Source organism: Myxocyprinus asiaticus, chromosome 19 (assembly GCF_019703515.2).
Source record: "Myxocyprinus asiaticus isolate MX2 ecotype Aquarium Trade chromosome 19, UBuf_Myxa_2, whole genome shotgun sequence".
Classification (NCBI taxonomy): domain Eukaryota; kingdom Metazoa; phylum Chordata; class Actinopteri; order Cypriniformes; family Catostomidae; genus Myxocyprinus; species Myxocyprinus asiaticus.
The window spans coordinates 40,935,223-40,958,951 of NC_059362.1; the positions used below are offsets into that span (position 1 = coordinate 40,935,223).

The window sequence follows — 23,729 nt, forward strand, 5'->3', positions numbered from 1 at the left end:
AACTGGGTTCTAGATTTTCTAATGGGCAGACCCAAGTCTGTTAGAATAGGAAACCACACATCCGGGACAATAACCATAAACACAGGAACTCCACATCACCTATGACTGTGTGGCCTCCCAGAACAACACCAACATCATCAAATTCGCTGATGACACGACAGTCATTGGACTGATAACTGGGGGTGATGAGTCAGCGTACAGGAGGGAAGTGGCTGACCTAGTGAAGTGCAGGACAACAATCTCTCCCTAAATGTTAAGAAAACAAAGGAGATGATTGGTGATCCACGGAGGAGAAGGGGGCAGCACTCAGCACTGTTGGCGAGACAGAGGTGGAGAGAGTGAGCACTTTAAAATTCCTTGGTGTTCACATCACTGAAGATCTCACCTGGTCTCACAACACTATATACCTGGTGAAGAAATCTCGACAGCGTCTCTACTTGAGAAGGCTGAGGAAATTCGGCATGTCAAGCAGAATCCTCAGCAGCTTCTACAGGTACACAATCTAGAGCATCCTCACCAGCTCCATCACAGTCTGGTTTGGAAGCTACATAGTTCAAGACCGTAAGGCTCTACAGAGGGTGGTGAGAGCGGCCCAAACCATCTTTGGAACAGCCCTACTATTGCTGGAAAGCCTCTACCAGGTCAGGGTCATCAGGAGGGCCCACAACATCATTACGGACTACAGCCACCCCCAACACAGCCTATTCACACTCCTATCATCAGGTAGACACTACAGGAGTGCAAAAGCAAGAACAACCAGGCTGAGAAACAGTTTCTACCCACAAGCCATCAGGCTTGTGAACGACTCTCATCCACTGCCCCTCCCCCAGCACTGCAAACACAGTTTTCACTCTGTTCGTAAGAGTTGTCAAGCTTTACCCCACCCTGCCTACACACACATAATTATGAATGTAACATCAATATGGACCACTACTGAGACTACCTCCGCAGTCCGTTGCACATGACAGTCTCCATGTTTACAATGCACGTATACACTTTCTCTTGTACACTATTTTTAATTTATGTTTCTAATGTTTACACTTATATGTATGTGTATACACTTACTTGTGCACTATTTGTAATTTTTTTTTTTTCTCCTCCTTATGTCCTATTTAAAGTATGTCTGAGGTTGCTGTGAGGATTCACTGAGTCAGAAATTCATTGTACTGTGTAATACTGTTTCTTGTACATATGACAATAAACACTTAACTTAAATGAAAATTCTCTCATCATTTACTCACCCTCATTCCATCCCAGATGTGTATTACTTTCTTTCTTCTACTGAACACAAATGAAGATTTTTAGAAGAATATTTCAGCTCTGTAGGTCCATACAATGCAAGTGAATGGAAGCCAGGACTTTGAAGGTCCAAAAAGCACATAAGGCAGCATAAAAGTAAAAGTAAGACTCCAGTGGTGTAATATCTTCGGAAGTCCTTTTTTACTATAAATCTCCACTTTCACTTTCACATTCTTCTTCCTTGTTTTTGACGATTCGCATTCTTTGTGCATATCGCCACCTACTGGGCAGGGAGAAGAATTTAAGTAAATTATGACAGAATTTTCATTTTTGGGTGAACTATACCTTTAATTGAGTAATCCTGCCTTATTGCTTAATTTAGTCCTGCTCCTAAAATGAGGATGTTTCAAATGATGAAAACACTGTGATGAGCTCATCGTGGTCAAAGTTTGTCAGTCTGCTTTTATGATTTTCTCAATTTTTTCTGTTTCTGTTGTTATATCCTATTTTTGTCCGCACATTATTACATCAGAGAACACAATTTCTTTTTCACCATCACTTAGCTTTTTTTTTCTCTCTCTATTTTTCAGACACGTTGTCCAAATTGTTGTCAGACACAGTTATGAAATCTAAGGGTTTGTAATTCATCCATCACTGATGTTGATATAGTTCCCAAAAAATATGTACAGTATTTCATTTGAATTAGAAGTGAACTCTTACCCACAGAGACCCTCTCTGTCTGAGCATTGAACCCCTACATAGAGAGACCCTGTTACACTTTTCATACAGACCTCACTGTTTGTCGTTTCGACAGCTCCAGGACAAGAGAGAGTGTGTGTGTGTGTGTGTGAACTTAGTGATTCTGTGTTGGCATTATGCCTGTTAGAATAAGGGAAGCTTTGTGGAAAGTATTTTTTATTTTTCTAAACTGAGGAATTCCTTGTTTTCATTCTGAGCTTTGAACATTTGTATATTTTATAACCAAAATGTGGCCTATATTACTATATTCTATTTTTTACCATCATTTTATCACCTAGATTCAAAATCTCATGGGTGAATCTCACAGACATGTCCAAGTCATATTTCACCCCAAAAATCAAAACACAAAAAATATGAAATTGCATTTTGCATCAAGAAAATTCCTAAAAATACTATAATTTCTTATTTCTTTCTTTTGTGTTTGGAGTGAAATATGATTCTGAAAATTTATGAATAAGCCTGAGAAAAGTGCTTTCAATGGTTTTCATTGGAAAAAGTCCAGCCAAACAAGTCAGGCCTGATTTATTCCATGATTTGAATAATTAACCTTTACTAACGTCTTAACACATTTCTTGTCTGTATATGCACACAGGCACAGGTTTTATATGACTTCACAGCAGAGCCTGGCAATAATGAGCTGTCGGTTCGAGAGGGTGAGACAATCACAATTACCAATCAGGTGAGTCTGTTTCACTTGCATTCGCTGTTGCATAACAACTGTCCGATCTGAGATATAGCACATGTGTGAGTGTGTAAGGATGGATCAGAACCTTACCTGTAAAGATCATCCATTCTCTTCCATTCCCAGGGCGTTGGTGGGGGATGGATCGAGGCACGAAACTCCAGAGGAGTGGTCGGATTGGTACCAGAGGATTATATAGAGGTAAGTAATAGCTGACTGAAATGGGTTTTTTAATGGCTGATACAATATCTGAAGAGCAGGGTGGCCGAAGGTGGCTATCGATTCAGTATCGATTCATATGGGTATATTTCAATTATAATGTCCATTTTCTTCTGGACATATCATGGAAAACAGAATTTTCCTTGTTTTTGTTCAATAAGGTTAGCCAATTATATCAGCTACAGGGGCAAAAACAGACTGTTTAATTCAGAGAGAAGGTAAAAATGGCCATTTTAAACTAAATTGTGACCGTTTTAAGCACTCTTCATGGTTTTACATGCATTTAAACCATGGCCTCTTTAACAAGGAAAAGCTACAGCTGTATCTTTAAGTCAGTTACTCTGTGTTTAAGGCAAACATAATCACTTTATAAAGACATGAGAAGTCCTAAGGAAGTAACACACATGGAGGACTGGTAAACAGTTCACTCTCTGTATAAATAGGAGAGGAGAGGTTCAGGCTGTCACGGACACACCACATGTTGTTCAAAAACCATATGATTTTCTTTCCTCCATGGAACATATTCCGGAAGTAAAATTGATTGTGAGTGTCATTTCATGTTGACTGTATCAATATAGAAACTCGAGGTGAATTCCCCTTGTAAATTTGTTTACCCCTGCTTTCGTAGGTTAACCAGGCTCAACCTTTTTCCTCCGGAGGAAAAGCAGCCCCCCTGGACCTGTCAGTCTTCGACAGTCACATGCCTACCCCAGCCAGCACCGCACAAGTAAGCCACCATAAGAATTAACGAAGGGGAAATTTCACATATGAATAATTCGCTCGTTTTCACTAATTCTGATTAAGCGTTAAAGAGAGTGAACTTTATTTTTCGTTTTCAAAATGTTTATGTGCTGTTCATTCTCCATGTAAAGCTCCTCCTCTACCCAATTCTCCCTCTATTCAGCTTGCTGAGAGGAAGTGGGCAGGAAGGGAGATTCCTGCTCCGAAGCATAAAACATCTTACTCAGAATATAAAAAATGTGTATGCAAGCAAACTGTGAGACTGAAGAATGTGAAAAACGGTGGATTTCTCCCCAAAATGAAACTTCTGTCATCATTTACCCACCCATGTTTTTCCAAACCGTATGACTCTTTCGTCCATGAAACCCATAAGGAGATGTTTGGCTGAACATTAGGCACTGACAGTCTCAGTCACTATTTGCTTACATTGCATGTTTTTTTTTCCGTACAATGAATTTGAATGGTGACTGAAGCTAACATATTGCCTAACATCTCCTTTTATGTTACAAGGAAGAAAGAAGGCAGTAGCAGTGGTTCCCAAACTTTTTTAAACTGCGGCACCCCTTTATAGTGTTTTCCCCCGCAGCAACCCAACCACTGACAAATAAATAAAATATCTGTGTATTGAAAACACTCCTTTCTTTAAAAAGTTTCATATTAATATTGACAAATTAAAAACAATGAAGCCTCCTAGTGTTTCTTAAAGCTGAAGTATGTCACTTTTTCTGTGTTAAAATACTTTCAGCTATCCCTGCTTAATCCTTGCAGAGATAACGGTAAGTAGGCCACTCATAGGTTAATTTTCTCGAAAACTGTAAACACTGTGTCTCTCTGGTGCTAGAAAAATTCCTGTGTTTGTTTTGAGCGACCCGCTTCGACCCAACAATGCTACTCAACCAATGGTGTTAGTGGGGGCGGGGCTATTTGTTGTGCTAAGCTGTTTTGAAAACATTGTTTATTTTTCCAATTCCATTTGGTGGCATTAGTGTCGCTGAAATTACATACTTCAGCTTTAAGTAAACATTGCTACAAGCTTTTAAAGTAATTATTCAAGAGACAGTATTTTCTTTTAAATATTGTTGTTTGATTAAACACTGCATTTACACCGCGCAGAACGGGTATTTTGAGATGTATGATTTTTTTCCCATCTTCTTACACTCATGTAATACATTAACTGCTGTGTACGGCTGCAACTTACGATTATTTTGATAATCGATTAATCTAACGATTATTAGAACGATTATTCGACTATTCGGGCGATTATTGCAACGATTAATCACTAGCTCTTAACCGACTATTCAGCTTGTGTCTCGACTTAAAAGGTTGTATTATATGTGCTAACTAACAATAAAGAGGACAAAATCATCTTTTAAAAATACCTCTCAATGACATTCACTGAATTACAAGAAAAAAAAAAACTTGGATTTGTATTAAATCCATTAAAAAACTCACTAAAAATCCTATTGTTATTAAGTGTTTTTGTCTTGTTTTGCATTTAAAATAATCTAAAAATCCTTAAAACAAGATATTTGATGACATTTTTGATGCTGAGATTACATTTAATTTTAAAATATTAAAATATATTAAATATTCAACATTCCAAAAAAAAATTCTTCTGCAGTATAGCTCCTAAATTAAATGTACGTAAGGAGTTTTAGAGTTTCATATGATCTCATGCTGCGATAAATGAGATCAAACGATTATTTGACAACAAAATTGTTTGACGACGTTGTCGATAACGTTGACTAATCGTTTCAGCCCTACTGCTGTGTTTACATTAATATAGTCTCAAGAGGGTGCATATTTTCGTCCATTCTGCTTACCCTCTCCGAATACATTAACAGTTGTGTTTACATTAATATCGTGTCAAGACGGCGCAGTCTGACCAAGAAGCGCATTTGAATGTTCATGCCACAGTTATATTCTACACGAGCGCTCGCAGACATATGCATTTGAGCGTTTGAAAGCAGCCGGCTGTAGTCAAACATCATGCGGGTACCGAATTGAGTCAGTACTCTGTACTGCCGGTACTTTTAACATCGGTGGGTATTAAAATATTGAACTGAGCAGAGATTCCGCTACACCCTTAGCTAGTCGTGGCAGCACAGAGTTGGGGACCACTGCCATAAAGGTTGAGTAAATGATGAAAATTTTTATTTTTGGGTGAACATTTCCTTTAATATACAGTATGAAGTGCTTGCACTTCTCCGTGTGTTAGTAAGTTACTGCTGGTTGGCTTTCAATGCTGAGTGAGAGCGTTTTGTTGAGTGGGCTGAAATTCTTTTGTATGAAGCTTTGTTTTCTGGAAGAACCATGGTTTGGTCAGCAGTATTGTGAGGAGTAAGAAGCTGTGGTTGTGTCTTCATAGTTTTGAAAGACAGCTTTGCCTTTAGTTGCAGAAAATTAGTTTTTAATGCCCTGTCGTTGGGTTTTATTTTACATTTTTGAGCATTGATAAAGACAGCAAGAAACGACAATGCATTTCACTTGCAAAATCTGAAATACGAGTAAAATATAAAATTCAAAGGGATATTATGTAGGGCATGACTTGATTTGATGAAAACATTTTATGCTATGACATTGGTCAATATTATTTTTCCCTGCCTGCGTGGCCTTCGTTACATCAGCAGAAAAGTTGTTTCAAAGTTGGAGATAGTTATTACATTTTGATGAAAGTTTATAAAAAACTTTTTTTCTTTCTTTTAGGATAATGTGCACTCAATAAGAAACTAAATACAGTCAGTTTTGATATTATGTTGTCTTTAATGGTGATGTGTGCAATTTATGCACCACTAATAGAATTGAACAGTTGCAAACACTCCCCACATCTTCATGTTCTCATTTGATCACTGATAACAGATATGAGAGCAGGAGCAATGTATGATACTTATGAGTCATTGTAAATGTGCGGCACAGTGTGTTAACCACAACAGTCAGGGCCTACCATATTAGTCATCAACCAAGAGAAATTATTTGTAGGTGGGTCATCTTTTACAAAACAATTTCAGTGTTTTCAGGTAGAATACTGGGGAGTCCAAAAGTCTGAGACCACTAGTAGTGAAAAGGCTTTTAGTTTTCAATTTGCATTACAAATTATATAATCAGTATTACAGTTGTGCACTGGAATCCACAAGTTTGTGCAAAACTTGATAATCCACATGTTATCCAGCATGATCTGAGAATGTTCCAAAGAGCATCCTGTGTGCTTCTTTGGAAGCAAGAAAGTCTGACCTTGCTCCGTGTTACAAATGTGATTTAGTGAACTAGAAATAGTGCAGAATTTGAAATATTTGTCATAACGTTTCTTTGTTTTAAAGGGATAGTTTACCAAAAAAGTGAAAATTGTCTCATCATTTACTCACCCTCATATGCCATCCCAGATGTGTATGACTTTCTTTCTTCTGCTGAACACAAACAAAGATTTTTAGAAGAATATTTCAGCTCTGTGGCCACCATTCACTTGCATTGAATGGACCTAGAAATCTGAAGGTCTAAAAAGCACATAAAAGAAGCATAAAAGTAATCCATAAGACTCCAGTGGTTAAATCTATATCTTCAGAAGCAATAGGAAGATATAGATTTCACCACTGTGGCGCCTGTTGAAAATGAAACTAAACAGGCACCACATGTGACTTTCAGATGTGAAAGTAAAAGTGAAAATGGAGATTTATAGTAAAAAATGACTTAAATATTGATCTGTTTCTTACCCACCTATCCTATCACTTCTGAAGATATAGATTTAACCACTGGAGTCTTATGATTACGTTTGTGCTTCTTTTATGTGGTTTTTAGACCTTCAGATTTCTGGCCACCATTCACTTGCATTGAAAGGACCTACAGAGCTGAAATATTCTTCTAAAAATCTTAATTTTGGGGTGAACTATCCCTTTAAATTCATCCGAATCCTAAAGCTTTCTGATTATTTCCCGGTTTAAATTAGATTTTCAATCCCAGATTTTCAATGTGGTCTCAGGCTTTTGAACCCCACTATGTCTTTTGCTGTTAAAAATATGATTTCCTTTGTATGTAATTGCTTTATGTGAGTCATGTGGTTTTTTTGTAGAGATAAAAGTATTTCATTCAGCATGTCTTAAGTCAAGTGGTCACTGATGATGCAGCTGCATAATTATGTGTGTGCGTGGATTCTGGAACATCTTACAGGTGTTGTCTCTGCTATTAAGAAAACCAGTGGTTCGAGTGGTTACTGTGCAAGGTCTTTTGTTTAGGACTCTGTTGTCAGGGTAACCCTTCCCTTTCAGACGCTTTGTGACGACGTCACACCTCTTTCCCCCAAGGTGGATGTAGCTCAGCCGGAAACCCCAGTTACCCCGGTTACCCCAGTTATCCCGGTCTTCTCTTCCACCTCCACTGATGAGGTACCCAAATGCCAAACTGCATGATGGACTCTGAGGCCGTGCATGGGCCCTCATTTCCAAATGCTCAATCCTGGAGCCCTCCCTTACTAACATGAACAAAACTTAAACTCACTGTTCTTGGGATCTGACTACATTCAGATTGTATGGGTCCCCACTGATCACACCGGACATCTACAAATCACACCAAAGTGATCAGTCACACATTGATCAAATTGATGAGCACTTTTCAAACCAATGGTCACATCACAGTCTATCTGTTGACTATCTAAAAGTATAACATTTGCAAAAATGCAATGATTCAATCACTATGATGATAATTTATAATTATAAATTATAATTTTATTTATTTATCACACATTATACATTTGCACATATACAGTGAAATTCTTTTTTTTCACATATCCCAGCTAAGCTGGGGTCAGAGTGCAGGGTCAGGTATGAAACTGAACGAATCAGTTTGATAGCTGTTCCTGTCGCAGAATGTTCATTTAGATTTTAAATTCAGAGTTGTATTTTTTCATTTTAAATTGAAGCGAGGGTATGCAAAGAAAAATGTGACTGTATAGAAACATCCCTCATCAGCAGTCAGCACATACATTGTGTCTCCAACTTCATATTGTGAATAATAATATATATAGGCTATAAAAAGCTTCATTTGGTAAATATTAAATATAGAGCATTGTAATGGAGCCAAGTCTATGTCACTTCAAAATAAGAGTCCCTGGTGTGTTTCAGGCTTGTTTAGTGTTAAAAGTCCCATGTTATGCACCCAATCTTCATTTTTATTCTGATTATTATTGGGATTTTGGTTGAAAAATAAATGACATCTGGGATTTTATTCATTTTGGACTCTGACCTCTATGTCTGTGCCGACTCAGAAAATGTTGTAACATTTCTATGAATTGATTTGAAACATTATCGGCCATTTAATCGGTTATCTGACTTTTCCGCCACCTAAGTTATCGGCATCTGCAAAATTCACTATCGGTCGACCTCTAGTTAATTGTTGATGGAACGCAAAGCCAGTCTGTTATCAATATTAGACTGATATCAAGAAAATTAAATTGTCAAGATTGAGCTCAGTTAAATTGATCTATTTATCAATTTTATCAATATTTATCAATTGAACACTATCAGTAAACGGTCACAAGCATTAAAGGGCCATATAAAAAATGCATGGTTTATAAATTATAATTATTAAATTGTATTGTAATTATAATTTAATATAATTCAATTGGTATTTATTTGTATTATTATTTTGTTATTTTAGTTTTTATTTAATTAACATTAAAATTATATTTATTTATTAATTTGTTAATTATGTTTTAAATAAATTAATATAAATATAATATTAACATATTAATAATTAATTACATATTAACAATAATATAAATGTACTACATTCATTGTGTTGGACAGAGCCTATGATCAGCTTTTTCTGGGTGTAATATTATCAATAAATACCTTTCCAAAATGAATGTAATCTGGAAAGCTTGTTGGATGCATCTTTGTACGCATGCATCAGACAAATGCGTGCATTTTGGTTTTACTGTGGTGTTAAAAGAAGTTCATCTTTCAACATTTCATTTAAGTTTGTCCGTTTAACATGTTAATTGAGTACAATTATTAAAAACATAATGCAATAAGAAAATGAATGTATTTAATCATACCCCCTTCCCTGTATGAACATTTATTGATAGTGTTAGTCTTATCTTTACTGATATGGAAATAAAACATATATTGACTTATAAAGCCACTTTTTAAAATATCGGTTTAATGCTTTACTCATCTGCCACAAGAATGTCATGTCTGAATTATCAGCATTTGTTTTTTCTTAGCAAATACTAATATGCGATATTTGTGTGAGTGTGTGTGTGTGTGTTATTAATTTAATGAATCAGCATATAGTATTATTCATTTTAGTTTTCGAAATCGATTGACAGCCCTAGATCTAGTTGTTTTTGAACCCAAGAACACGTCTTGCACAGACAGTGAAAGATCTCGTCATCAATAAAAAGAATACAGACGTAAAGTACAATATCAATGAAAGAAACAGACTGAGCTGTGAAAAACAAAAAAGCTTCTGTTAGTAAAGAAAATATGCAAATAAGTGGCAAAATATGTTAACTTTTTGTTAACGCTGGTGTTGGTATCAGCCAAAAATTTCCAGACACACTCGCACACAAAACAATCTGAATCACTTACGTCATGCAAACTCTTTTGCCGCATGGTGCTCCTGTCTCATTGCATGACATGCAGTTTTTGCATGAGTACACAAGTAATATCCAATCAGACAGCTATTTGTCTGACTCACTTTTTGACTTTGCATGTCCATCGTCGATATTTGGAGAGCAAGAGGTCAAAGGTCATGCTATTGAATGCGACTGGATGGTGACTTGAATGCGGCATGACGCATTTGGTGTGTGGGTGGCCAGATGGTGACTGGGAAACACAACGCTTATGGTCTCTGTTACCGTTGCTTTGTGCTTTTGTGTCGTCAAGGCCAAAGAACCATTGATAGAGTCGACTGATCGCTCCGTGTTATTAAAATCTCTTACACAAACATCGACAAGTGAAAGCTTCCGTTAGGGAGAAGGCAAACGCCTCTGTCTATTCAACATTTCCGTCTTTGTACGTATATTCCACTGGCTTTCTTATGAAGTCCTTGAATCTATCTGCTTCCTAAATTAGACTCTCAAATGGAGTCTTTCAGGCCAATATAATAATAACTAAAGGTTATCAGGGTTCTTGTCGTCGGATGTGAGTGGGCTGTTGTGTATTGAAAGTTTTTCAGATAAAATTACCTGTAGCCATAACTACATGTTTAAGCTAATGGTACATGTTGCTTGTGTTAAAAATTGTGATCATATGCACTTACAACACATGCACACAGACTACAGGCATACAAAGCCTTTGGCTGACCTCAACCAGTCGAACATAAATTGAATTTTTAGAATAGGAATACAAAGGTTTTTGATTTTTTTTTACATTCAAGACAGATTTGTGCTATTGTGTGGAAAGGAATTTATAAATCAGTCAGCATATACATTACCCTATTTCAGTAGCAGATACTGTTATAAACCCAGTGGATGACAGGGTCAGAAATTGACTTGGGCTAAGGGTAAAAAGTGCCACCAAAAAGGCCCCAGATATTAAAAAATGTCCCTGTAGTAAATTCCTTTGTTTGTTTTAACATTTGATATATTTCAGAATATTCTATTCTTTGCTTAGACCTGATCTTGTGCATTGTTTATAGCCTATTTAGTGCTTATTTGATTAAGTAACGGCCAGAATTGTTGAGATTGAGAATATATTTCAATTAATTGATTATAATTAAGGATTTGACATAAATGGGCGAATTGTTGTGTCTTGTGTATAGTTAGGGAAAAATGGCCCTGAAGATCAACTCTAGGGAGCAAATATTGCCGCTTAAAGGAATAGTTCACCCAAAAATGAAAATTCTGTCATAATTTCCAAACTCGTATGACTTTCTAATGGGGAACACAAAAGGAGATTTTTTTAATGAATATCTCGGTCGGTCTTTTCAATATCAGTATCATAAATGTAGTCCATGCGACCTCTTTTTTTTTTTTTTTTTTTTTTTTTTACAAAGTCTTGGTGGTTTCTCACTTCTTTTTTTTTTTTTTCTTTAAAGTGAGGAACTATCCACTGCGATATTCCGCAGTATTCATTAAAACATCTCCTTTTGTGTTCTGCATTATAAAGAAAGAGTTTGGAATAACATGAGGGTGACTAAATTATGACAGAATTTTCATTTTCTGGAACCACCCCTTCAGTTTTAAAGTAAATTTCTTGACACTGCAGGATGGCGATATTTTCTGCTTTCCTGAAATCTGTAACCAATCACAGGTTGGTATTCTGATAAAATAATATTTTCTTACACATTCCCTTTTCTCTCTTTTTTTCTTTTTTTTTTTTCAGACGAGTAACGGTAATGACCCGTGGGCAGGGTTTGATAATAACGCCTCTGGTGGGTTTTCTAATAACTGGGCAGCTCAGCCAGAGGGCACAGAGACTGGCAAAAGCAGCAACAATGCGTGGCAATCAGGGGGACACGGGCACCCGCAGGCCTACCAGGGTCCAGGTAACTTTACCACTAAATGTGAAATGTGTCATTTCTGCATCACTAGCATTCACCAAACAAAATTTGAGACAGTAATTACTGTTTTCAAACAGGTTTCCTAAACACTCGCCCCGATCTTACATTGATTGGACAGACAGTATTTTGCACAGTATCCACTATGCATTTTTAGAAATGTATACCTAGCATCCATGTATTTCATGCATACAGACAATTTGCATATTGTAAACTACAGAATAGCATAATAAGTATGGTAGTATGCTTTTCTAAACATACTGTAGCCTAAATATGTAGCAGCAGTTTCATGTTTGTAGTGCTAAAGATACAACTGCCATAAAAGTCCAGGAAAAACACTAGTACACTTGCAGTGTTGCTTACAAAAAGCCATATAACCATTTAAACCAAATAAGTGGCAGTTAAAAAAAGGCCCGTTGCTATTACTGTTGCTCTTTAGTGCGATAGAAGAAGCACAGTTTTTCGATTTGGAATGGTAAAGGGAAAACTTTGTTAAACCTTATGAAAGTTATTTTATGTCGTGTTGTGAAAAATGTGGGTGTGGTTCATCACTGTGACTGTGAGTCATATGTTAGGGTAAAGTTTGCCAACACGGATGATGTCATTCCTGGAAGGTTTGCAATTTTTGTTTCTGAGTTTCGTAGAGGCTGGAATTCAACGTGTTGTAAAAAAGCAGCTTCATTTGTTCCTCTTCTACTTAGCTTGCCAGTTTGTGTCCTAAAAAAACTAGAGAGTGGAGGCAGACAGATTTGTTTTCACAATGTTCTTTTCCCCAGAACGTCTGCTGGTTCATACCCAGAAGTAATGTGACACTTTTTCATCGCATAGGCATAAAATCAGAGGAATTAAATATGGTTTGATTTTACCTTCGGTTTGAAAGTTCCAAAAGTCTAGAGTGTGAAGTGTAAAAAATTTTTATAATGACAAATTATCTTTTCCCTTTTATTTTTTTCAAAGACATTTACCCTTACCCATGTCTTATTGATCTCTCAGGTAAACCATAAATTCCATGCAAGGACTTTTTGATGTGGTTTTAATAACAAACTGCATGAGCTCGACAATTGCCAGAAACTCACAAGAATGTGTGTGTGTTAGAGTGCTTTGTTTGGGATTTCTTTGCTTTTTGGTCTTTATTTACAGCTGAAGTGTGTAGTTTCTATGCCACTCGCCTCATCAAACGGAATTGCAAAAATGATTGTTTTCAGACAGGTTTCTTAAATACACTGCCCTTCTGCCATTGGTCAGATAAATAGATAGTCCCACGCCAAACTTGCACCATTGGTTGAGCCAGTGGGGTGGTTGGGAGGCTCAAATGAGCAGAGCAATGGTTTGAAAGCCCCACAGTGTTTACAGTTTTAAGGGAAATTAACCTACAAATGGCTTATTTTATAACAGGGATGCACCGGTATGAAATTTTTTTGCCGATATCGATTTTAACCAAAACCGATAGACCGATACCAATATTTTGTCTCTTACCATATTTTGCCAGTAGATCCCAGTTTTGCTTAGGAATTATGCTTCAAAAAGTTTTTTCTTGATCTAACAATAAATAATTTCCATTGAACATGGATTGGATCTGTTGAACACCTAACATGCCAAAACTGAAGCGAGCTACAATAAAAGAGGAATACAAGATAAAAAAGATAAATTATAATATCATGACAATTGATGTGGGGAAAAAAGGTTAATATGTACTTCTAAAAAAAAATCCACTGCTGTTTTGGCAGTTCCAACTTTCAAATAATGGAAATCACATTTTATATATTATGATAGAACAATACAAATTCATATTATGCATATTCAACATGCTTTCCTTTTTTCGGATTTCATTTATTTTGTTTGGTGTTTCTTTATATTACACACAAAAAGATGGTTGTAAACTTTATTCAATGCAATAAATGTATGTAATTAATTTTATATACAGTACTGTGCAAAAGTTTTAGGCACAAAACATTTTCACAAAAACATTTGTCTTAACATGGTTATGTAAACTGTAGACTTCCAAACATTCCTTTTGCAAAAATAATAGAATAGAAGAACAGGGAGCCCTGCAACATATTGCATGGCTCCCATAGTGCCCCCAACTGAACACTGAGTTAGTCTGAGATTACATGAAGAGACAGAAGCAATTTAGACAGCATAGATAGATAGAAGAACTGTTGCAAATTCTACAAGAAGCTTGGAACATCCTATCTGCCAACAACCAAGAAAAACTGTGTCCAGATGCACCTAGGAGAATTGGTGCTGTTTTGAAGGCAAAGGTGGTCACACCGAATATTGATTTAGCTTTTTATGTTTACTGGACTTTGTATGACGTTCATTGATAACGAAAACCATTTATGGCATTATTTTTGATGAAATCCTCACTATGCAACATATTTCACAAGTGCCTAAAACTTTTGCACAGTACTGTATATATATATATATATATATATATATATATATAAAACGATCGTTTTCATGCCTGTGATCAATATGATTGTTTTAATTTGGTCAATAATTGGCTGATAAATATCTGTGGCCTATACATCAGTTCATGTATCCCTACTTTATAATAATTTCTGCACATTAAGCTGGGATAACAGAAAGTGTTTTAACAAAGAAATAAGTTACACACTTCAGTTTTAAAGGAATGGTTCACCCAAAATGAAAATTCGCTCATCATTTACTCACCCTCATGCCATCCAAGTGTGTATGATTTTCTTTCTTCTGAAGAACACAAAGATTTTTAGAAGAATCTCTCCGCTCATTTGGTCTTTACAATGCAAGTGAATGGTGACCAACACTTTGAAGCTCCAAAAGGACATAAAGGCAGCATAAAAGTAATCCAAAAGACGTGTTCTGAAGCGATATGATAGGTGTTGGTGAGAAACAGATCAATATTTCAATACATTTTTACTATCAAGCTCCACATTCACTTTCACATCATTCTTCTTTTGTTTTTTGGCGATTCACATGCTTCATGCATATCACCACCTACTGTGCAGGGGGATAATTTATAGTAAAAAAGGACTTAAATATTCATCTGTTTCTCACACACACTTATCATATCGCTTTTCTAGATATAGATTTAACCACTGGAGGCATCCAGTAATTTTATGGATTACTTTTATGCTGCGTTTATTTGCTTTTTGGAGCTTCAAAATTTTGGTACTCATTCACTTGCATTGTATGGACCTGCAGAGCTAAATGTTCTTCTAAAAATATTTTTTTGTGTTCAACATAAAGTCTGTCATACACATCTGGGATGGCATTAGGGCGAGTAAATAATGAGAGAATTTTAGTTTTTGGGTGAACTATCCCTTTAATACAAGTTCAATTTAAATGTAATTTTTAACCCACGGTCAGTTTTCTGTAGTGACATGAAGTAGTTTTGACATCATTGTAAGATGTCAACAAGATGCAAAGAGAATGAATTGATCTCAGTCATCCTGTGAATCTTATTAAAATTTTACATCCAAACCATATCGGATTTGTGCAAACTAACACATGGTTCTTGCTCTCACAGTGCTGTGTTTAGTGTGAAGGAAAGTAATGAGTGTTAACTGTTTGTAGGTGCAGAAGATGATGATTGGGACGAGGAATGGGATGACGCAAAGTCATCGGGAGGTTACGCTGAATCTGAGGCTGGAGAGGGCGGGGCTATCAACAGAGGCGGAGCTCATGGCACATCTATGAAAATTGCTCTTAACAAGTAAGACACATGGCTCAAACTGTTTTCCCAGTATTTACAACACAGATTGGACACCTCTATTTCACAGTTTTTTTTTTTTAAGGTTTAATTATGTCCCTTGAATGGTGTGTCCTCTTTGTAGATTCCCTGGTTTCTCTAAATCAGGTCCTGAGTTATACCTTCTGTCCAAACAGACCTCCAAAGGAAACAAGTTGCCTGTTTATGTAAGCCACTCATTCACTTTATTTTATTAAGACTTGCTTTTTTTTTTATGTGAATTTTCCCCCTTTTTCACCCAATTTGGAATGCCCAATTCCCAATGCACTTTTAAGTCCTTGTGGTCGTGTAGTGATTCACCTCAATCCGAATGGCGGAGGATGAATCCCAGCTGCCTCCGCGTCTGAGACGCCAACCCGCGCATTTTATCACGTGGCTTGTTGAGCGCATTGCCATGGAGACATGCCGCGTGTGGAGGCTTCACGCCATCCACCGCGGCATCCACGCTCAACTCTCCACGCGCCCCACCGAGAATGAACCACATTATAGCGACCACGAGGAGGTTACCCCATGAGACTCTACCCTCCCTAGCAACCAGGCCAATTTGGTTGCTTAGGAGACCTGGCTGGAGTCACTCAGCACGCCCTGGGATTCGAACTAGCGAACTCCAGGGGTAGTAGCCAGGGGTAGTCTTTTACCACTGAGCAACCCAGGCCCCTATTAAGACTCGTTTTTGTATTTATTATTGTATTAAGACTTGCCATGGCTATTTACTGTATTTCAGAGAGGAGAAGTTGGGCCAGTATGGGCCTATCCAGAAGTTCAGTTGGACTGTGTTGTCGCTGACCCTAAAAAGGGCTCCAAAATGTACGGCCTCAAAAGTTACATTGAGTACCAAGTCACGCCCACTGTAAGTACAGGCATTATCAGGTTCAAATACTGAAGAGCTTGTTATTAGTCAATTCCAGCTGCTTTTTATGGTGTGAAATGCTTTCGCAGACCACGAACAAGCCCGTCAATCACAGATACAAGCATTTTGATTGGTTGTATGAAAGGCTTTTGGATAAATTTGGCTCGGCAATCCCAATTCCATGCTTACCTGACAAGCAGGTGACAGGTAAGCACTTTTTATTTATTGATTCGCTGTGATACACTGCCACGTGTAGTTGCTACAGGGAAATTTTAAACTAAAATAGGTTGTAGTTGATTAACTCCACCCCCTTTTTACCTTTTAGGGCGATTTGAGGAAGAGTTTATTAAAATGCGTATGGAGAGGCTTCAGGGCTGGATGACGCGAATGTGTCGGCATCCAGTGGTCTCCAGCAGTGATGTCTTCCAGCTCTTTCTCACCTATAGAGATGAGAAGGTAAAGATAACTGATTTCAACTTCGAACCACTTTTTTTTTATAAATGAAACCTTATATTTGTTTTATTACCTACAATTTGAGACTCCCTTTCCGTATGCCAAAAAAGTAACGCCATGTTTTTTTGGAGGTCTGCAATGGTAATACATTGGAATGACATATGGTAATCATTCAGTACCATAGTAAATGTAAAAGTACCTTAATTCTACCCTCTGAAACCATCACTGTACCATGGTACCCCCACATTACATTTCTGTAAGAGCTGTCATTCCCAAAATGCTGTTTAGGAGACTTTATAGTGTTAATGTTAATTTTTATGAAATTATTTCAGGATTGGAAGATGGGAAAGAGAAAATCAGAAAAAGATGAGAATGTTGGCGTGATGATCTTTTCTATGATAGAGCCTGAGGGACTACCAGACCTGGACATGGTTGAAGTGTGAGTCCTACACCCCACTATGGATTCTCTTTGACTTGATTGTGAAAGTTCTCCCAGTGATGTTTTCTGTTATCTTCAGAGAGCAGAAGTGTGAGCAGTTCAGCCGTTTCACCAAGACGATGGATGATGGTGTGAAAGACTTGCTGACGATAGGAAACGAACACTGGAAACGCTGTACAGGCCGTGAGTATCACTCGTTATAGGAATAGTTCACTCAGAAATGAAAATTCTCTCAATTTACTCACCCTCATGCCATCCCAGATGTGTGTGACTTTCTTTCTCCTACAGAACCCAAATGAAAATTTTTAGAAGAATACCTCAATTCTGTTTGTTCATACAATGCAATTAAATGGTGACCAAAACTTCGAAGCTCCAAAAAGCACATAAAGGCAGCATAAAAGTAATCCATCAGACTTCAGTGGTTTAATCAATGTCTTCAGAAGCGATCCAGTCGGTTTTGGGTGAGAACAAGCCAAAATGTAACTCCTTTTTTTACTATAAATCTTGACATCAGCAGTCTCCTTGGTTATCATGATTTCAAGCTCGATTACATTTCCTAGTGCCATCTAGCGCTCTGCATATGCGTCAAGCGCTAGGAAGTGTAATCAAGCTTGAAATCATGATCGTTCCTAGAGACTGCAATGGCAAGATGTACAGTGAAAAGGTAGTTATATTTTGGTGTGTTGTCACCAAAAACTGTTTGGATCGCTTCAGAAGACATGGATTAAACCACTGGAGTCATATGGATTACTTTTATGCTGCATTTGTTCAACGTTTGGTCACTATTCACTTGCATTGTATGGACCTACAGAGCTGAGATTGTAAAAAAATTTGTTTGTGTTCTGCAGAAAAAAGAAAGTCATACACATCTGGGATGGCATGAAAGTAAATGATGATGAACTATCCCTTTAAGGCCCTTGAAAGCAACTCTAACTATACTACCATGCAAAGGCAAACCGTAGTAGCTACACATTTTGACAAAATTGACCGATATTGAACTATGTTCTGTCCTGTGACAGGCGGATTTTGTAAATTTCAGAAGCTACAATATCAACACTAAAACCAAGTCACTTTAAAGCTATTTTTCCTCACTTTTAGTGTTGTAGTTACTGCATTTTGTACTTGTAGACCTATATTATTTGTCATGTAGTTAGCAGTTTTTATGCAAATAAAGTTACAGTACCCTTCTTGCTAGGACAGTCCCCTGGTTATAACAGTTCTCCATTTAGAATAGTTGGCAAAAGTATTTAAAACACTTTCAGAACCAAGTTAACAAAAGCATTTATAATTGTACTGGAAAAAGAAGTGCAGTGAGCTGTTCATAGTTTTCATATAGTTTTCATAAAAAACAAAATTCAGACTTTTATATTTAGTTTTATAGTCTGGGTGTATTGTGATTTAATTTGGTTTATAAAACATCTCTACAAATTAAATTGTATATTTTCAAGTTTTTTTTTTTAGACTTGTTGGTCTAATTTTCCATTATATTTGTCTTTCTTAGCCCTGCCAAAGGAATATCAGCGGATAGGCAAAGCATTTCAGAACCTTTCATCAGTGTTCACCAGCAGTGGATATGAAGGTATCAGAAACTAGTGCTTCCTATTACTAAAGAAATCAATGACGTTAAATATGGTTTCTTCTCTTTTTAGCATCCGCTCTAGTACTGCGAAACTGTTGAACACCTTGTTCCTTGTTAATGTTAAGTAGCATATTTTCATTGCAACTTGTACTTTATTATTTGCAGAGACTGCCACCCTGAATGATTCTGGGCTTAAAGCTGAAGTGTGTAATTTCTGCACACTAGCGTCACCAATTTGAATTGCAAAAATAATTACTATTTTCAAACCGGCTACCCCAAACTCTCTCCTCGTCTTCCATTGTTTGAGCAAACAAATTGCCCTGCCATTTTTTGTCTGGCTGGTCGGGATACTTAAAAAAAAAAAAAAACCAGAGTAATGTTTTGATAGAGCCACAGTGTTTACATTTTTCAGGGGAATCTACCTATAATGAATGATTATAGTTGTCTATGCATATAAAGCTGGGATAGGAAAAGTGTTTTAACCTAAAAAAAAATACACTTCCCCTTTAAGTACACTTACTTATGGTTTTAAAGCAGGATTGTGACCTCAACTTTCCAATTCCTGGGTCACACCTGCTTGAGATTAAACCTGCAGTTTTTGTTTCCTAGATGTTTGGCCATCTGTCCGCCATTTATTACTCGGAATGTGTGCTTCTGTTTTGGCTTGCAGGAGAGGCTACACTCACCGATGCATTGACAGCAGCAGGAAAGACCTATGAGGAGATCGCTCAGATGGTGGCAGAACAGGTACAAAACACCTTCACAATATATATTTGCACCCTGTTAATCATAGTAAGACACTGCATCAAAATTATTTTATTGATGTCTCTCAATATTGTTGCGTTGAAGTACACATGTGCAGGTTGCTTCTTTAGCTACATTAATAGCGAGGGTCCAAATTAACCTTAACCTCACTTGCCTATGTAAATTTAGAAAATGTACCAGCCAAGAAATGTTATTTTGCATTTGTCATTTATTTTGTCCCAATGACAAAGGAAATATTTATGGAAGTATTGTAATGACAAATGTCTTTGAAAAAAGCACTCTGAATTGCACAAATTGAAAAATAAGCACATTAACAGTGCTTGCATTGCATCTTGTATTGCTTCTCACATTTTGGGGGGTGCAATTTTATATGGTTGTATATTAAGACTTTAATATCAATTGGATATTATAAGCTTTTAATATCCAATTGAAAACATTTCGCACAAAATTTCATCATTAAAAATTCAGTAATTAATATTCACCTTCCAAAGTTCAGTTCCAAAATATTATGTTTATTTTTCAATTAGTGCAATTCAGTGTGCTGCTTTTTTTATTTATTTTTTTGTTACAAAGTAATTTGTCATTAATATACTTCCATAAATATTTAGCTGTTTTTCCTTGCATATTCACAGCAAACGGTCTCGGTGCAACTCTACATCTCTTAACACTGTAACTCGTCGTAATTTTGTTATTCACATTCTCATTTTTACCAGTTATCTCTTGTTGAGATACTCAATCATCCAAGTTTTTGTTGGATAAACTTGTGATAATTCAGTGAACTTAGAAAAACGATTTAGCTGAAATCAGAAATATAAGTCAATAGGGGGGCCTGGGTAGCTCAGTGGTAAAAGACGCTGGCTACCACCCCTGGAGTTCACTAGTTAGAATCCCAGGGCGTGCTGAGTGACTCCAGCCAGGTCTCCTAAGCAACCAAACTGGCCCGGTTGCTAGGGAGGGTAGAGTCACACGGGGTAACCTCCTCGTAGTCGCTATAATGTGGCTCGTTCACGGTGGGGCACATGGTGAGTTGAGAGTGGATGGCGTGAAGCCTCCACACGTGCTATGTCTCCGTGGAAATGCGCTCAACAAGCTACGTGATAAGATGTGCGGGTTGGTGGTCTCAGACGCGGAGGCTGCTGGGATTTGTCCTCCGCCACCCGGATTGAGGCGAATCACTGCGCGACCACGAGGACTTAAAAGCGCATTGGGAATTCCAAATTGGGTGAAAAAATAAATAAATAAAATATATATATATATATAAGTCAAGAGAACTAACCACATCACACTCATGTATTTGTATTCAGAATCAGCTTTATTGCCAAGTATGCTTACACATACAAGGAATTTGTCTTGGTGACAGGAGCTTCCAGTGCACAACAATACAAAAACAGCAGCAAGATATAGATAATAATTAAAAAAAAATAATAATAATAATTATACACATACGTACAGACACACACATACATACATACACACATATGTAGTGCAAATCTAATACAATCTGTTATGTACAGTGTAAATACAAATCTGTTATGTACAGTGCAATGTTGTTGTTGTTTTTTTTGAGAGGAATAAAATGGCAGAAGAGGTTGGATGTGTTGGATAAATATAAGAAAGACTAAACTGTGTATTGCACATAGTTATTGCTCAATGGGGCAGTTTTAACTGTTCATGAGATGGATAGCCTGAGGGAAAAAACTGTTCCTGTGCCTGACGGTTCTGGTGCTCAGAGCTCTGAAGCGTCGGCCAGAAGGCAACAGTTCAAAAAGGTAGTGGGCAGGGTGAGTGGGGTCCAGAGTGATTTTTCCAGCCTTTTTCCTCACTCTGGATGTGTACAGTTCTTGAAGGGTGGGCAGGGGGCAACCAATAATCCTCTCAGCAGTCCGAACTGTCCTTTGTAGATTCTGATGTCTGATTTCATAGCTGAACCAAACCAGACAATTATTGAAGTGCAGAGGACAGACTTAATGACTGCTGAGTAGAACTGTATCAGCAGCGCCTGTGGAGGGTTGAACTTCCTCAGTTAGCGAAGGAAGTACAACCTCTGCTGGGCCTTTTTCACAATGGAGTCAATGTGGGTCTCCCACTTCAGGTCCTGTGAGATGGTAGTGCCCAGGAACCTGAATGACTCCACTGCTGACACAGTGCTGTTTAGAATGGTGAGGGGGGACAGTGTTGGGGTGTTCCTCCTAAAGTCCACAATCGTCTCCACCGTTTTGAGCGTGTTCAGCTCAAGGTTGCTTTGATTGCACCAGACAGCCAGCTGTTTAACCTCCCTTCTGTATGCAGACTCATCGTCATCTCGGATGAGGCCGATGACAGTGGTGTCATCTGCAAACTTCAGGAGCTTGACAGAGGGGTCCTTGATGATGCAGTCATTGGTGTAGAGGAAGAAGAGTAGTGGGGAGAGCACACATCCCTGGGGGGCACCAGTGCTGATTGTACAGGTGCTGGAAGTGAGTTTCCCCTGTCTCACAAGCTGCTGCCTGTCTGTCAGAAAGCTGGTAATCCACTGACAGATAGACATGGGAACAGAGAGTTGGTGTAATTTATTCTGGAGTATAGCTGGGATGATGGTGTTGAAAGCCGAACTGAAGTTCACAAAAAGGATCCTTGCATATGTCCCTGGTCTGTCCAGGTATTGCAGGATATGATGCAATCCCATGTTGACTGCATCATCCACAGACCTGTTTGCTCGATAAACAAATTGAAGGGGATCTAGAAAGGGTCCAGTGATGTTCTTCAGGTGGGCCAACACCAGTTGTTTCATGCCACTCCACACTGATGCAGGGTCGTTAGCTGAAAACTTGTTTTTCAGCTTCTCAGAGTATCTTGTTTTAGCCACTCTGATTCCCTTATTTAGTGTGTTCCTGGCCTGATTGTACAAGACTTTATCCCCAACTCTAAGCATCCTCTTTGGCCTGACAAAGCTGCCTGAGTTCTGCTGTAAACCATGGTTTGTCATTGTTAAATGTTAAATAAGTCCTAGTAGGAATGCACATATCCTCACAAAAACTGATATATGATGTAACAGTATCTGTGAGCTCATCCAGATTGATGTCTGCAGCCTCAAAAACACTCCAATCAGTGCAGTCAAAGCAGGCTTGTAGTTCCAGCTCTGCTTCATTGGTCCATCTCTTTACAGTCCTTAATACAGGCTTAGCAGATTTTAATTTCTGTCTGTAGGTTGGAAGAAGATGAACCAGACAGTGATCAGATAGTCCCAAAGGGTTAACGGAGGGTTGTTGATTCCCAGCATGCACTGTTTTTAATTATGCAAATTGCAGTGTTACTGTCTTAATTTTCCTTTATACGGTTTGTTGCTTATTTATGCTTTTGTTGATGTGTTTGTTGTCACTTTCAGTTGTTTGTCATATAGCTCATCTTTTTACTCATTGTGTTTGGTGATTGTCACCATCATTTTGATTTGAGTGTGAAGTGTTGAGGCCTATGCGTGTCTCCTTGACAAGTCTGAATATGATAGAAGGATCATTATTCAAATTCATCCTTGTCAATGAAATGTGCTATGAATTAAATCCTAGTTTTTGTTGTTGATTGGTCTCCAAGCTGCAACAATTGAAAACATTTGTCTGGTAAGTGTCCTCTGGCGCCAATGTAGCCTTGAATATTTTTAGAGCTCCGTTAACCCTTTTTGATATCCAGCAGTAAAGTAGTACACATCTTTACAGATATTCATTTTTAAAATGTGTTATTTTAAAGTACAGTGGAATTGTTTTAACTGTGCTGCCATATTTCTTATCGAAACAGGAAGTTGGTGTT

The 23,729-nt window shown here is 37.6% G+C and overlaps 1 protein-coding gene across 2 annotated transcripts in view; it reads left to right on the top strand.

Annotated features, from left to right (window-relative positions):
- Positions 1-23,729, top strand: part of LOC127410011 (sorting nexin-9-like) — a 31,287-nt gene that overhangs the window by 2,923 nt on the left and 4,635 nt on the right. Inside the window, exons 2-15 of one of the 2 annotated variants that reach the window (XM_051644986.1) lie at positions 2,591-2,677; positions 2,807-2,881; positions 3,528-3,626; positions 7,936-8,016; positions 11,959-12,121; positions 15,689-15,827; positions 15,949-16,030; positions 16,588-16,713; positions 16,803-16,920; positions 17,039-17,169; positions 17,499-17,605; positions 17,685-17,788; positions 19,107-19,184; positions 19,855-19,931. In XM_051644986.1, coding sequence (XP_051500946.1) covers positions 2,591-2,677; positions 2,807-2,881; positions 3,528-3,626; positions 7,936-8,016; positions 11,959-12,121; positions 15,689-15,827; positions 15,949-16,030; positions 16,588-16,713; positions 16,803-16,920; positions 17,039-17,169; positions 17,499-17,605; positions 17,685-17,788; positions 19,107-19,184; positions 19,855-19,931 — 1,467 coding nt within the window. The remainder of the gene's footprint in view (positions 1-2,590; positions 2,678-2,806; positions 2,882-3,527; positions 3,627-7,935; positions 8,017-11,958; positions 12,122-15,688; positions 15,828-15,948; positions 16,031-16,587; positions 16,714-16,802; positions 16,921-17,038; positions 17,170-17,498; positions 17,606-17,684; positions 17,789-19,106; positions 19,185-19,854; positions 19,932-23,729) is intronic. The other variant, XM_051644987.1, reaches the window with a different exon arrangement.